Here is a 12,690-nt window from a genome sequence, read left to right as displayed (position 1 = left end):
GACTGACCCAGCCAGATGCCCCTATAGTGTTTTGATCATAGTAAATGCTCAGAGATATTCTTTTTTCCCCTTCATGCCTTCATTGACTTATCCAGAGATTAGTTTCATCTGATTTGTCATCAGTTTCCCTGTGTTTGCTCACTTTATGTAAGGTTTTTGAAAGATTTGAAAACTTTCAGTAAATATTTTGGCACTAAAAATTTTTAAATAAATAAATAGGTGCCTCTTGATGTTTGAATGAGTTAGATAATATTACTACATCTCATCTAAAGATAGATTTCAAAATGAGGATAGGAAACCCATATTGGTCACTTAAAAAATCTGAGAGATGCTGACACCAACTACCAACTCCATATAATTTTCATTGTATCAATGCTGTGGATGTTTTGCCATAATAAAATAGAGAAGAGATCATTTCAGAGGCAACTATAGTGAAGAGCAAAAACCACATGCTTGAAACTGGACTGCCTTCTGAATCCAGGCTGTGTTGACCATTAGGTGAGTGATATTAGGCAAGTTATTTAACATTTCTGTACTTCAGTTTCCTCATCTGCAAACTGAGATAAGAACAGCACCTACTTGGGCACCTGGGTGGTTCAGTCTGTTAAGCGTCTGCCTTCGGCTCAGGTCATGAGCCCAGGGTCCTGGGATGGAGCCCTGTATCAGGCTCCTTGCTTGGCGGGGAGCCTGCTTCTCCCTCTGCCTGCCACTCCCCCTCCTTGTTCTCTCTCTCCCTCTCTCTCTGACAAATAAATAAATAAATAAATAAATAAATAAAATCTTAAAAAAAAATTTTTTTTTAAATAATAAAAAAATAAACTTGAGGCTTGCTAGTCACTTAAGACTAATCAAATATAAAAGTAAGGACAAACCATACTGATGTAAGATCTGAATATTTAGCAGTTCTCTGAGTAAAATTATCACTTAAAATGTAAATGATATCTGGGGCGCTGGATGGTTCATTCGGTTAAGTATCTGACTCTTGATTCCGGCTCAGGTCATGATCTCAGGGTTGTGGGATTGAATCCCAAGTCGGGCTCCACACTGAGTGCGGACTCTGCTTGTCTCCCTCTCCCTCTGCTCACTCTCTGTCTCTCAAATAAATCTTTTTTAAAAATGTAAATGATAGCAACAGGTGTCATAAAAGTATTGATAAAATAATTTTAGTTACTGATCCATTTAATACATCTGTACCAGTGTAGCCAGCAACTTTATCCTCAGGACATCCTCTCTTCAATGTCTCTTACTCCATTATCTTTAGCAAGAAAGGCTGTAAACAGTTGGCCCAAATGACTATGTGGCTAAGTGGTTTATCAATAAAACCTGGTTTAGTCAGTGTGCCACTTACTTTTCTCTAGGAAAAACATGCACAGTGCATTATACAATTGTCTTGAATTTTACTTCAAATGCTCCATAATTCTTACTATGGGTTTTTTTTTTATAAAGAATTTTAAATAGAAAACTGGGCTTTAAAATCGCAGAGCGTGCATCATACATTTGCTGTACTAATACCAGATTATAAAAATTGGTGCAGTGTCAGTTTAATTGCCAGCTTTAGAGAGACCAGGTACATGGTAAATGATAAATATTAGTTGCTTAGTTTTCTTCAAATCCAAGATGCCATCAGTTGTAAGACATTAAAAAATAAAATTAGGACTGGCAATTATAATTGTAAGATGCCATCAAAGGTAAGATGCAACTCTACTTCAGAGTTTCCAAAATATAAAATATCTGTATCTTGAGGTCAATGAAAGATGATATCATTATTAGTTATTAAGAAATATTTATTGAGGGCCTTCTATTGTCTGTAGTTTGAGCATTGGGATTTCTTAGGTATATAATGGGACTATACATAGTCCCTGACCTTGGGGGATTTAAAGTCCAGGTAAGGGGCACCTGGGTGGCTCAGTCGGTTAAGTATCTGACTCAATTTTGGTGCAAGTCATGATCTCAGGGTCATGAGATGGAGCCCAGTGTTGGGCTCCACACTGGAGCCTGCTTAGGATTTTCTCTCTCCCTCTCCCTCTGCCCTTCTCCTGCCGCTCTCGCTCAATAAATAAATTAATTAATTAAATTAAAAAATAAAAAAATAAAGTCCAGTTAAAAAAGAAAATACATGTGAAAAATTAACTAATGATATGAATTAACTCACAACATGAAAAAGTTACATAAAATATATTACAAAAGCATATCAGCATGGCTAAAGTTTAATTTCTAAAAAGTAATTCTTCCTCGCCTAAAAAATGATAGTTTTGGGGCACGTGGGTGGCTCAGTTGGTTGGGTAACCGACTCTTGATTTCAGCTCAGGTCATGATCTCAGTGTTATGAGATCGGACCCCACACTGGGCTCTATGCTGGGCATGGAGCCTGCTTGGGATTCTCTCTGTCTTTCTATTCTTCCCCTTCTCCATCTCTAAAAAAAAAAAAAAAGAAAAAAAGAAAAAAAATAACAGCTTTAATTTTGGGGATTAGTCAGAAAAGAAAGAATCATGGTATATTTACATTCAAATGCCATAAGCTTTGTGTTATTTTATTTTTGTTTAATATTCAAAGTTAATGTTGAACATTAACCATCTCCTTCAAGTATTGCTGGGCACATATTAATTACAAATACTAACTCTCATATGGAGCTCTACTGAACACATCATAAATACTGGAGAAAGAAACAAAGGCAAGAAATTGTAAGACTTGGCTCAGAAATTTTCAAATAAATTGCTTCTGTGGCCCATGTGCAATCTTCAGTCTTCCTGGACTCTCTCACAAACTAATTAGGAAAGGAGATCAACAAAAGCATCCTGCCCAAATGTAACATTCAATACAGTCATGGTTTACAATAAGTGAAGAATTAACTGCTTATTAAGAAGGCTAAGGGGCGCCTGGGTGGCTCAATGAGTTAAGCATCTGCCTTCTGCTCAGGTCATTATCTCAGGGTCCTGGGATTGAGCCCACTTAGGGCTCCCTGCTCAGCAGGGAGTCTGCTTCTCCTTCCCCCCACTTCTCGTGCTCTCTCTCAAAACAGATAAAGAAAATCTTAAAAAAAGAAAAAAGAATGTTAAAAAGTACAAACTGTATCATCAAAATTTTATTGGGAAATATGGGTGAGGGCATATGAATTTCTTTGCAGTCAGTAACTATTACTTCTGTCCAAACAGTATTTTTCTAAGAAAACATTGTTTGGGTTAAGACTTAAAATATCTAAGTTATGGGGTGCCTGGATGGATCAGTGGGTTAAGTGTCTGACTCTTGATTTTGGCTCAGGTCATGATCTCAGGGTCCTGAGATTGAGAATCATGTTATTGGGCTCTGTGCTCAGCAGGGAGTCTGCTTCTCTCCCTCTGCCTCTGCCCCTCCCCCTGCTCAGGCACACATGCACTCTCTCTAAAATAAATAAATGAATCTTTAAAAAAAATACCTAAGTTATTTCTCAGAAGAAAACAGAGTTTGGGACCCTAGGAACAGTGAGGCCAGAAGCTATCAAATATCACTTTTAAACAGATTCAATTCAAAACTGTATCTACTTGGAAACAGGCGGTTGTATGCTGTTGATATAGATTTCTTTTGTGTTCTAGCTTTCAAAAAAGTAATTCTTGTCTTAAATGAAGAAGTTATGCAGGGCAAGAATTTAAATTACCTTTCCCAGTGCCAACATGAATAAGATAGAGCATTCCAAAAGAGAGAGTCAGAGATCACTATTAAACTAAAGGAAAAGACAACACTGAACATCATTTAATTCAAGGGTCATCTTCTGTGATATCTATGTATGAGATGTTGTACCAACTGTGGGGAGAATCACAAAGAAATAAAAATGTATCCCTGTCCAATCTAATCTAATAGCAAAGGAAAGAAATTACCTTGAATAAGTATACAGTAAAATATAATCAGCATTACAATAGAGTTACAAGCAAAATGTGATCGTACACGTCACTTCTGTTGTTGATATCTTGGAGCTTTAAAGAGTTGGCATTTTAAACAGTCCTTAAAGAATGGGTAGGACTTTAATAACTGGAGTTGAGGGGGAAGAAGCATTCTGGGCTAAGGGAAAAGAATGGAGAAAGAGAAAGTCATGGATGGAATGTTTACGGGGTTGTGGGAAGTCCTGCAATTTGTGCCCGATCAGGACGTGCACATGGGAGATAAAACAGAAGATGATACACAGCAAGACTGGGAAGACTCTTCAAACCCAAGCCAAAGGGCTGGTCCTCAGAAAGGAGGTCTAAAGTATTCAGGTTTCCTGTGATCAAGGTTGTGCCTTAGGAAGACTAACTAGACGACAATGTCCAGGATAGACTGGAGGAGAAGAAATCACTTAGGAAGCTACTGTAATCATCTTAGCAAAAGGTTCTGGAAGAAAAATGTTCAAGTATGAAAAACTTTCTGAAGGAGAAATGATAGGATTGAATGTCAATCAGCTGGATAGGATTAATCTGATGTTTGCAGCTTGCATAACCCAGAGGATAGGCAGAAAATATATAATTGGTGATGTGGGAGCCACGGGAACCCTTGACCCTGAACTGTATATTATTAAAGGGAAAGGAAAGGTAGTGGTAAATTTTAGAGTATGCAGGTTTTATGGGATGTTGTTGTCTGAGCAGAAGGTTCAGAATAGAAAACCATTCAAGATGCCTTCCAGCTCTCTTTTGCCTGACTGCCTATAAAACAGCTGTTTCTGAACTGCCCTTGGCCTTATTCCACTGGCTTACCTCCATTAAATAAATATTGAGTGAGTGTGTACTGAGTGCCAGGGACTGTTCTAGACAGTTGGGGCAAATCAGTTAACAAAACAGAAAAAAATGCTTGCCTTCAAGGAATTTGCATTTCAGTTAGAAGAGACAGATAATAAATAATACACATAATCAAATAAATGAAGTATATTATATGTTAAAAGTCAAAAATGGTATAAAAAAAAGAGAGAAGACTAAGAAGTATGAGGAGTGGAGATTCTGGGGCAGGGGTAGGAGTAGAGTTTACACTGAGATGGAGCAAGTCACAGCCTTTGAACAATGTTAATATCTAAGGATGCTGTTGGAACATCATTCACCCCATTTCCCAGCTTCCTCTTAATGAAAGCATAAGAGAGGGTCATTAAGTTTCTATGGACTCCCTGACTTCCCACCACCATCACTCACCTAACTGATCACATTTCTCTCTTGGCACTAATGGCCAGAAAGCTGAAAGCTAATTTTGTGATTTTCTAAAACATGGATGGAGACTCATGGCATCTTTTTATATTTGTTTCCATCTTACTTTCCAAACATTCGTTTTCTTACTGCCTTGATTTCTTCACATACTTTTATCCAATTGTATATTTTTGTCAGCTAAAATCCAACTCAGATATCTTGAAGTATAAAGATATATGCAAAAATATACTGCTAAAGTTATCTTTTTTTATGATCTTGACCTCTTTTTGACACCAAAATTAGTGGCTTTAATTAAGGTCAAACCTGTTAAAATAATACATTTAAATACTTAGCCTACATCTCATCCCATGAGAGGTATATTTGCCTTCCCTACTGGTCACAGACACTTTGGGTACTTACATGAAATTCACGCAGCCAGTGCCAACAGGTGGAGCGATCCAGACGAAGCTGAGGTTGGTTGTGGGCAGATGACTCACATGAGAGGCCACCACGCTGCACATAAACTGGTTACCAAACTGGTGGTCAGACATGATCCCTGAGAGACAGAAAGGAAGAGAAGTTGTCATAAAAACAACAAAACACGGTCTTTCTTATCATGGCATTAACAATATTTTCTGGACATTTTTCTTGTATGTTAAGATTCATCATGTTCTTTGACCACCCTGTAAGTTATGCAATTTTCCGTGTCCTGTTGTTAGAAGGATATTAATAATTTAAAACATTTTTGTTAAGGGCTAATCTATTAATTTCATTGCTATAGTAGTTGCTTTCCTTTGATTTTGTTGATGGTCTTTGTCCATCACCAAAGACCACCAGGACCATACCTATAGTATAACGAGGTTGGATTTACTGGAAGTGTTTACAGCAAATGAGACCAAATATTATTGGGAACTAGGAAGTATCTCAGTAAGAGGATGTTAGCAAAGGCTTGTTAAACTATTTGGGCTTGTGTTAGGTTATTTTAGAGAGTAGGATGATCAAGCTGTCCTGAGAGTTTCCTGATTTTAGTACTGAAAGTACTGGGACCCCCCAATCCTGCTGGGGAGGTTACAGGGATAGGTGGTTTTTCTTCTGGATTTGGTGCTATCAGAAAGTGGGGTCAATTTTATCAGAGAGTAGCTTAATAACTTGTATATGGGAGACATGAGGAATGACATAAGCTAAAGTTGTGATCGATAAAAGCCATGTTAGCATGCAGAGGGGGATCGTCATTTTTGTGATTTGCACCATGTTCTTGCTTTTGTCTGTGTTCAAGCATGATTACAAAGTGGCCTTGGTTTTGGCTCAAGCCATCAGCTTCAAGGTGGCCTTGTCTGATGTTGATCTTCTATAAAACTGTTTATATTCCACATGAGAATACCATAGCCTAGCTGTAAGTGCCAGGTCAGCTCCCAGCTGAGCTATCCGGAGATGCTTTTTTTATTTTTTAAGAAGATGATTCTCTTAGGTTGACCTCTGATATAAAATATTAATAAATAACTCAACAATAAGAAAATAACAAATAGGCAAAAGACCTGAAAAGACACCTCACCAAAAAATATACAGAGGGCAAGTAAGTATATGAAAAAGATGTTCAACCTCAGAGATCATTAGAATATTGCAAATTAAAACAACAATGAAATGCCACTTTGCAACTATTACAGCCACAATGCAAAACACTGACAACACCAAATGCTGGTGTGGATATGGAAAAATAAGCACTCTTATTCATTGCTGGTGAGAATACAAAATGGTACAGCCACTTTGAAAGACAGTTTGGCATTTTCTTACAGAAATAAACATACTCCTACTGTATGATCCAGCAATCATGCTCCATACTATTTACCCAAATGAATTAAAGATTTCTGTCCACACAAAACCCTGCACATGGATGTATATAGCAGTCTTATTCATAAAGCTTGGAAGCAACCAAGATATCCTTCAATAAGTGAATGGAATGGAACTGTGGTCCATCCAAACAATGGAGTATCTATTAAGGACCAAAAGGCCATGAGCTACCAAATTATGACAAGACATGGATAAATAAATGCATTTTACTAAATGAAAGAAGTCAATCTGAAAAGGCTACATACTGTATGATTCCAACCATAGGAAATTCTGGAAAAGGCAAAACTATGGAGACAGTAAAAACATCCCCAGTTGCCAGGGGTTAGGAGGGAGGCAAGGATGAATAGGCAGAACATAAAGGATTTTTTAGGGCAGTGAAACGATTCTGTTTAATACTACAATAGTGGACACATGTCATTATATATTTGTTAAAACACACAGAATGTACAACATTAAGAGTGAATCCTAATGTAAACTAGGGACTTTGAGTGATAATGATGTGTCAGGATAGGTTACTCTGTTGTAACAAATGTATCACTGTAATGCAGGAGGCAGACAACAGTGGGGAGTTGTGGGGGGAGGTGGGGGCATATGGGAAATGTCTGTACTTTCCATTCAGTTTTGCTGTGACCTAAAAGTGCTCTAAAAACAAAGTTTATTAATAACAATATTAATAAAAACATTGTCAGGAATGAGCAATTAAATAAAAAATTCACTTCCTGGCTTTGTGAACTTAGGCAAATGACTTACTCTGAGACCCTTGTCTTTAAAGTGGAAATACCACTTGTCTATAAAGTGGAAATACCAAAGTTATTGTGAGAATTAAATGATCCAATACATATGAGTACAGTCCCCCCCCCGTTTGGATAGGTGCCCTTTCTACATGTCATCATTAACAGTTCATACATGCTTCATCATAGCACTTGACCTGTGAGGGACTAGGTCTTTAATTTTTATATTCCAAGCAACTATCACAATGCCTGACACATCACAGATACTCAAGAAATGTTTTTATGAATCAATACAAGAATGATTTAACTAAAAAAATTAAAAGCAATAGGAAAGGTATCACATATGTTACATTACCCAGTGAAACAGAATCTTCTAGAATAAAAGAATAGGTCATACTGGACAAAGAAAGAGAAAAACAGGTCTGTATTTTGACATAGCTTAACAATGCCCTTTTTCTCATCCAAGTTTTTATTTTTTTAAGCTACGTCTTGAGACAAAACTCATCAAGCCAGAGAAACCACAAGGTTAGGGAGGAGAAGAGACGACCCAGGAAATCACAAAGTGCTGCAGGAGACTCACAAGCCATGACTCAGGATTTGCCACTCTGCTCTGGTTGGGCATAAAGCAGAAATCCTGTGTGTGTATGTGGAAAATGACACATCTGCAGGAGTCAGCCTGACCAAAAAGGAAAACAAAAGTTCCAGCCACTATCATGTGGGAAGGGAAATGAATCAAACAAAATAAGGCTTCAGGATTTCTCAGCCTTGGTAACAGGATTCACATTCAAGTATCTCCTGATTCTTCAAAACCCCTCCTAGAAAGTGAGTCAATGTCTGGGTTGCATATTATTTCACAATATTTTATATATATAAAAAAAGCTATATTGTTGTAATTATGACATGCCCCACTCTGGGTAAATTTGCCACAGAACAACATTCTTGCAATCCAACCATCTGCCACGGTAGTTGCCAACAAGGCTGCACAGGGGCATCATCTGAAGAGATGTGATAAATACTGATTCCTAGAGATTCTGAGTTAACTGGTTTGGGATAAAGCCTGGGTACTGGGAGTTTCAGAAGCTCACCAAGCAATGCTAATGTGTAGCCAAGAACATGCATTAAAAATGTGTCTTAGTAAGATGTTGTCCAGGCTTCAGGGCATAGAATAATACCCATATGGTACCAATAGAACAGTTTGGAAGTATCCAGAAGTGTCTTACACAGGGCCCTGACAGTACTGCAAAATATTCAATCCTTTACCCACTACTTCTAGAACCACGTATTCTGAGGGCCTTATTATGTACCTTCAAATACTAGGAGTGCGCAATGGTCTTTGCTTTTTTAACAAAAAGCCCTGGCATATTATACTGCCATCACAGTTTCTTTTTTGTTTTTAATTGAAGTACAATTAACATACACTGTTATATTAGTTTCAGGTATACAATATAATGATTCGATAATTCTATACATTACTCCATGCTCATCACAAGTATACTTTCAATCCCCTTTATCTATTTCACTCATTGCCCCACCCACCTGCCCTCTGGCAACCACCAATTTGTCCTCTGTATTTAAGAATCTGGTTTTTCCCTCTCTTTTTTTGTTTGTTCGTCTGTTTTCTTTCCTAAATTCCATATATGAGAGGAATCATATGGTAATTGTCTTTGTCTGACTTATTTCACTTAACATTATAACCTCTAAGTCCATCCATACTGTTGCAAGTTGTAAGATCTCATTCTTTTTTTGCCGCTAACATTCTATCACATATATACGATATACAATATACAGCTTCTTTACCCATTCATCATCTTTGGATGGACATTTGAGTTGCTTCCATATCTTGGTTGCCACATTTTAATTGGCATTTTCTTTGAAAATATCTAAAAGTTGGCCAGAGTTGCAACTATTAGTCATCTATTCATCTTAGTATCAACAAGCAGAAAACAACAGTATTTACAGAATACCTAGTTTGGCTCAAACATTCTGTTCGGCCCTGTGGAGGTGCACAGAAAAAACGTAGGACATGGTCCCTACCCGAAATAACGTGAGCTGGAAAGAGAAAACTGGAGCAAACTGACATTCTAAATAAAACACCTAGAAAATAAGTTAAGTGTTAAATGAAGTTGTATTTGTGAAAAATTATTAAATAGGAGAAGAGTCATTAATAGAAACAATTATAATAATGGTTATAGTAATACTTAATTGAGCACTTACTATGGCCTGGTGCTATTGTAAGCATTTCATGAATATTAACTTATTTGAGGCTCTTAACAACCCTGTGAGGAAGGAGCTGTTAGTTTCTCCACTTTACCTGTGAGGACCCTGAGGTGATGGAGATAAAAGAACGTGTTCCTGGTCATAGAGAAAGTGGAGAGTGTAGCCTGGATTCAAACCAGTGCCCTTGCTATCCAGTCAGAAATGGCGCTATTGAAGAGGGAGGCTGGAGCTGACTCTTGAGAGAAAAGCCAAGATTTCCCACATTTGTTTCTATTTACATGAGGCAGGAGAGTATAATCAACAGACTGTCCCCTCGCTCTGCCACACACAGCTGAATGACCTTGTCATAGTGCCCCTTCTCAAGCTTCAGCTCTGACATCTGTAAACTGCTGGTCCATGATCACTAAGACCCCCTTCAGTTCCAAAGCTCTCTGAGTACAATCTAAATCAATAAAAGAAAGATGGAAGGACATCTCACAAAGGCAGACATAATGAGCAGAGGTGCAAATATAAAATGAGAATGAGAACAGTCAGGCTCAGCTTCCAGTGTTCTATGAAACACAGTTTACTGCCTCCGCCACAATGATCTTCTTAATGGCTTGTGTCATGAAAAACATCCATCTAATTAATGTAGGTGATTTGGGAACCTATTCTTGGGACAACTGAAATTTGAATTTGATAATGAATTTAAATTTATGATGGTGCTTTCCCTGCTGCATGCTTGATAATAGGATACATATTGAGTTTTTAATATTACTATTTTTTTTAATTTTTATTTATTTGACAGAGAGAGAGAGACAGCGAGAGAGGGAACACAAGCAGGGGGAGTGGGAGAGGGAGAAGCAGGCTTCCCGCGGAGCAGGGAGCCCGATGCGGGGCTCGATCCCAGGACCCTGGGATCATGACCTGAGCCGAAGGCAGACGCTTAATGACTGAGCCACCCAGGCGCCCCTAGTTTTTAATATTACTTGGAAAGGGGAAAATCGGATAATAGAATTTAATTACATGTATCTCAAGGCAATATATACTTATTATATGTATATGTGTGTACCATAGTAATTAAATATTTTATTTTCATTGTTGTGGTTATGTGTAAACTCTCGTACAAAAGTGTTCATGTGGAACTTCTTCCTCAACGAAAAAAGCTATACTTTTCCAAGTATATTATGGACTATGAAAGAAAATAAGCATTTCAAGAAGTATGGCTCTCCTGATCTAACTTTGGGCAAATAAAGTCTAATTTCAAACTCTGAAGTGCTACAAGATGGATAACTTGTCTAGCAAGAGTTTAAAGCATCCATGTTATAAACATATTTTCCTTTTGAATATTGTGTGTATATACCTGAAAAATAGAATATTCACCATCTATCTATAATTTCTATATTAGAAAGAGTCAATATTACTCTTTGACATAGTATGGGTGTTTTAAATTCATTAAGTCATTCAAACCACTGGATATCTAGTTTAAAAATATCAATATTTGTCTTCTTAATGATCTCTGCGGTTAAAGGATATAAATCTGTACCAGAGTTTCCTTTATCCACATTATAATTCTGCAAGATTAGGCTCATGGTATCTTTAATTGTTCTAAAGTTGCTTCCATGATTCCTTTTAAGACAGTGATACACATTTCTTTGCCTTCTGGGATGTCATTTTCCTTGACAAGTCTTCAGTTATTTTAAGTTTGTGACTAAACCTTGTATGAACTCTATTTTCCCACAGGAATACTTTTCTATGCTTTTAATGTGCGCACCTTGGATCTTCAGAACTGTAACTAAAATTTCTATAATTTCCCCTATCTCTAAAACAAAATGCACATATTCTCATAAAAATGTAGGCCATTCACTTCCAAGAAGCACACTGAAGACTTTATTACCCAAAATAACCAATGTAGTGGGAAAGTTACACATTCATCTTGGGTTTATTCTATATTTTGTAGATTAAAGATGTGGACTACTCAAATCTGTTTAGTGTGTGATTTGCCATGGTTAGTGTGAAAGTGGGTAGAAACTTGCCCTAGTTTATTTTTCATGTATTTCAAGCACTAAGATATCTGTGGATGAGATATTGCCAAAGAAAGGGCAAATACCTTAGTATCACAGATTTTTGTTTGTGAAAAATGTAGCCTTCATATATAAAAATGATGAAACGTTAAAAGAAATACTATTTTATCGTTTCAAACACTTTCAGAAAGTATAGTAGAATGTTTTATCAGGAAGTTTTAGTAATCTATTAACTTATGTCTACATAAAAAGCAGAAGATAAGACAAATATTTAAGGTGATTTCTAATTCCTTGTATTTTTATCATTTGCTCTTTCCTTAAAAGGGGGGATGGGTTAGCCCAGTGATAGGTATTAAGGAGGGCATGTACTGCATGGAGTACTGGGTGTTGTACGAAAACAATGAATTGTGGATCACTGCATCGAAAACTGGTGATGTATTGTATGGTGACTAGCATAACATAATAAAACAAAATTAAAAAAAAGAAGGGATATCTAAAGGCTTCCATCACTTAATAAAAAATAGACCCGGGCGCCTGGGTGGCTCAGTTGGTTAAGCGACTGCCTTCGGCTCAGGTCACGATCCTGGAATCCCAGGATCGAGTCCCGCATCGGGCTCCCTGCTCAGCGGGGAGTCTGCTTCTCCCTCTGACCTTCTCTCCTCTCATGCTCTCTCTCTACCATTCTCTCTCTCTCTCAATAAATAAATAAAAAAAAAATCTTAAAAAAAAAATAGACCCTTCTGCAAATCTGGTTTGGAAAGTTAGTGTTATAT

The 12,690-nt window shown here is 37.3% G+C and overlaps 1 protein-coding gene across 5 annotated transcripts in view; it reads right to left on the bottom strand.

The window, feature by feature from the left end:
- RELN (reelin) overlaps positions 1 to 12,690 on the bottom strand; it is a 494,784-nt gene that overhangs the window by 351,014 nt on the left and 131,080 nt on the right. For all 5 annotated transcript variants that reach the window (XM_028118604.2, XM_028118612.2, XM_088018691.1 and 2 more), the window contains exon 3: positions 5,539 to 5,674. In XM_028118604.2, the coding sequence (XP_027974405.2) occupies positions 5,539 to 5,674 (136 nt within the window). The remainder of the gene's footprint in view (positions 1 to 5,538; positions 5,675 to 12,690) is intronic.

Source organism: Eumetopias jubatus, unplaced genomic scaffold (assembly GCF_037043125.1).
Source record: "Eumetopias jubatus isolate StellerSeaLion01/CBP00866 unplaced genomic scaffold, mEumJub1_p1.0 scaffold_14, whole genome shotgun sequence".
Classification (NCBI taxonomy): Eukaryota; Metazoa; Chordata; class Mammalia; order Carnivora; family Otariidae; genus Eumetopias; species Eumetopias jubatus.
This window is presented reverse-complemented; position numbering and strand designations above follow the sequence as displayed.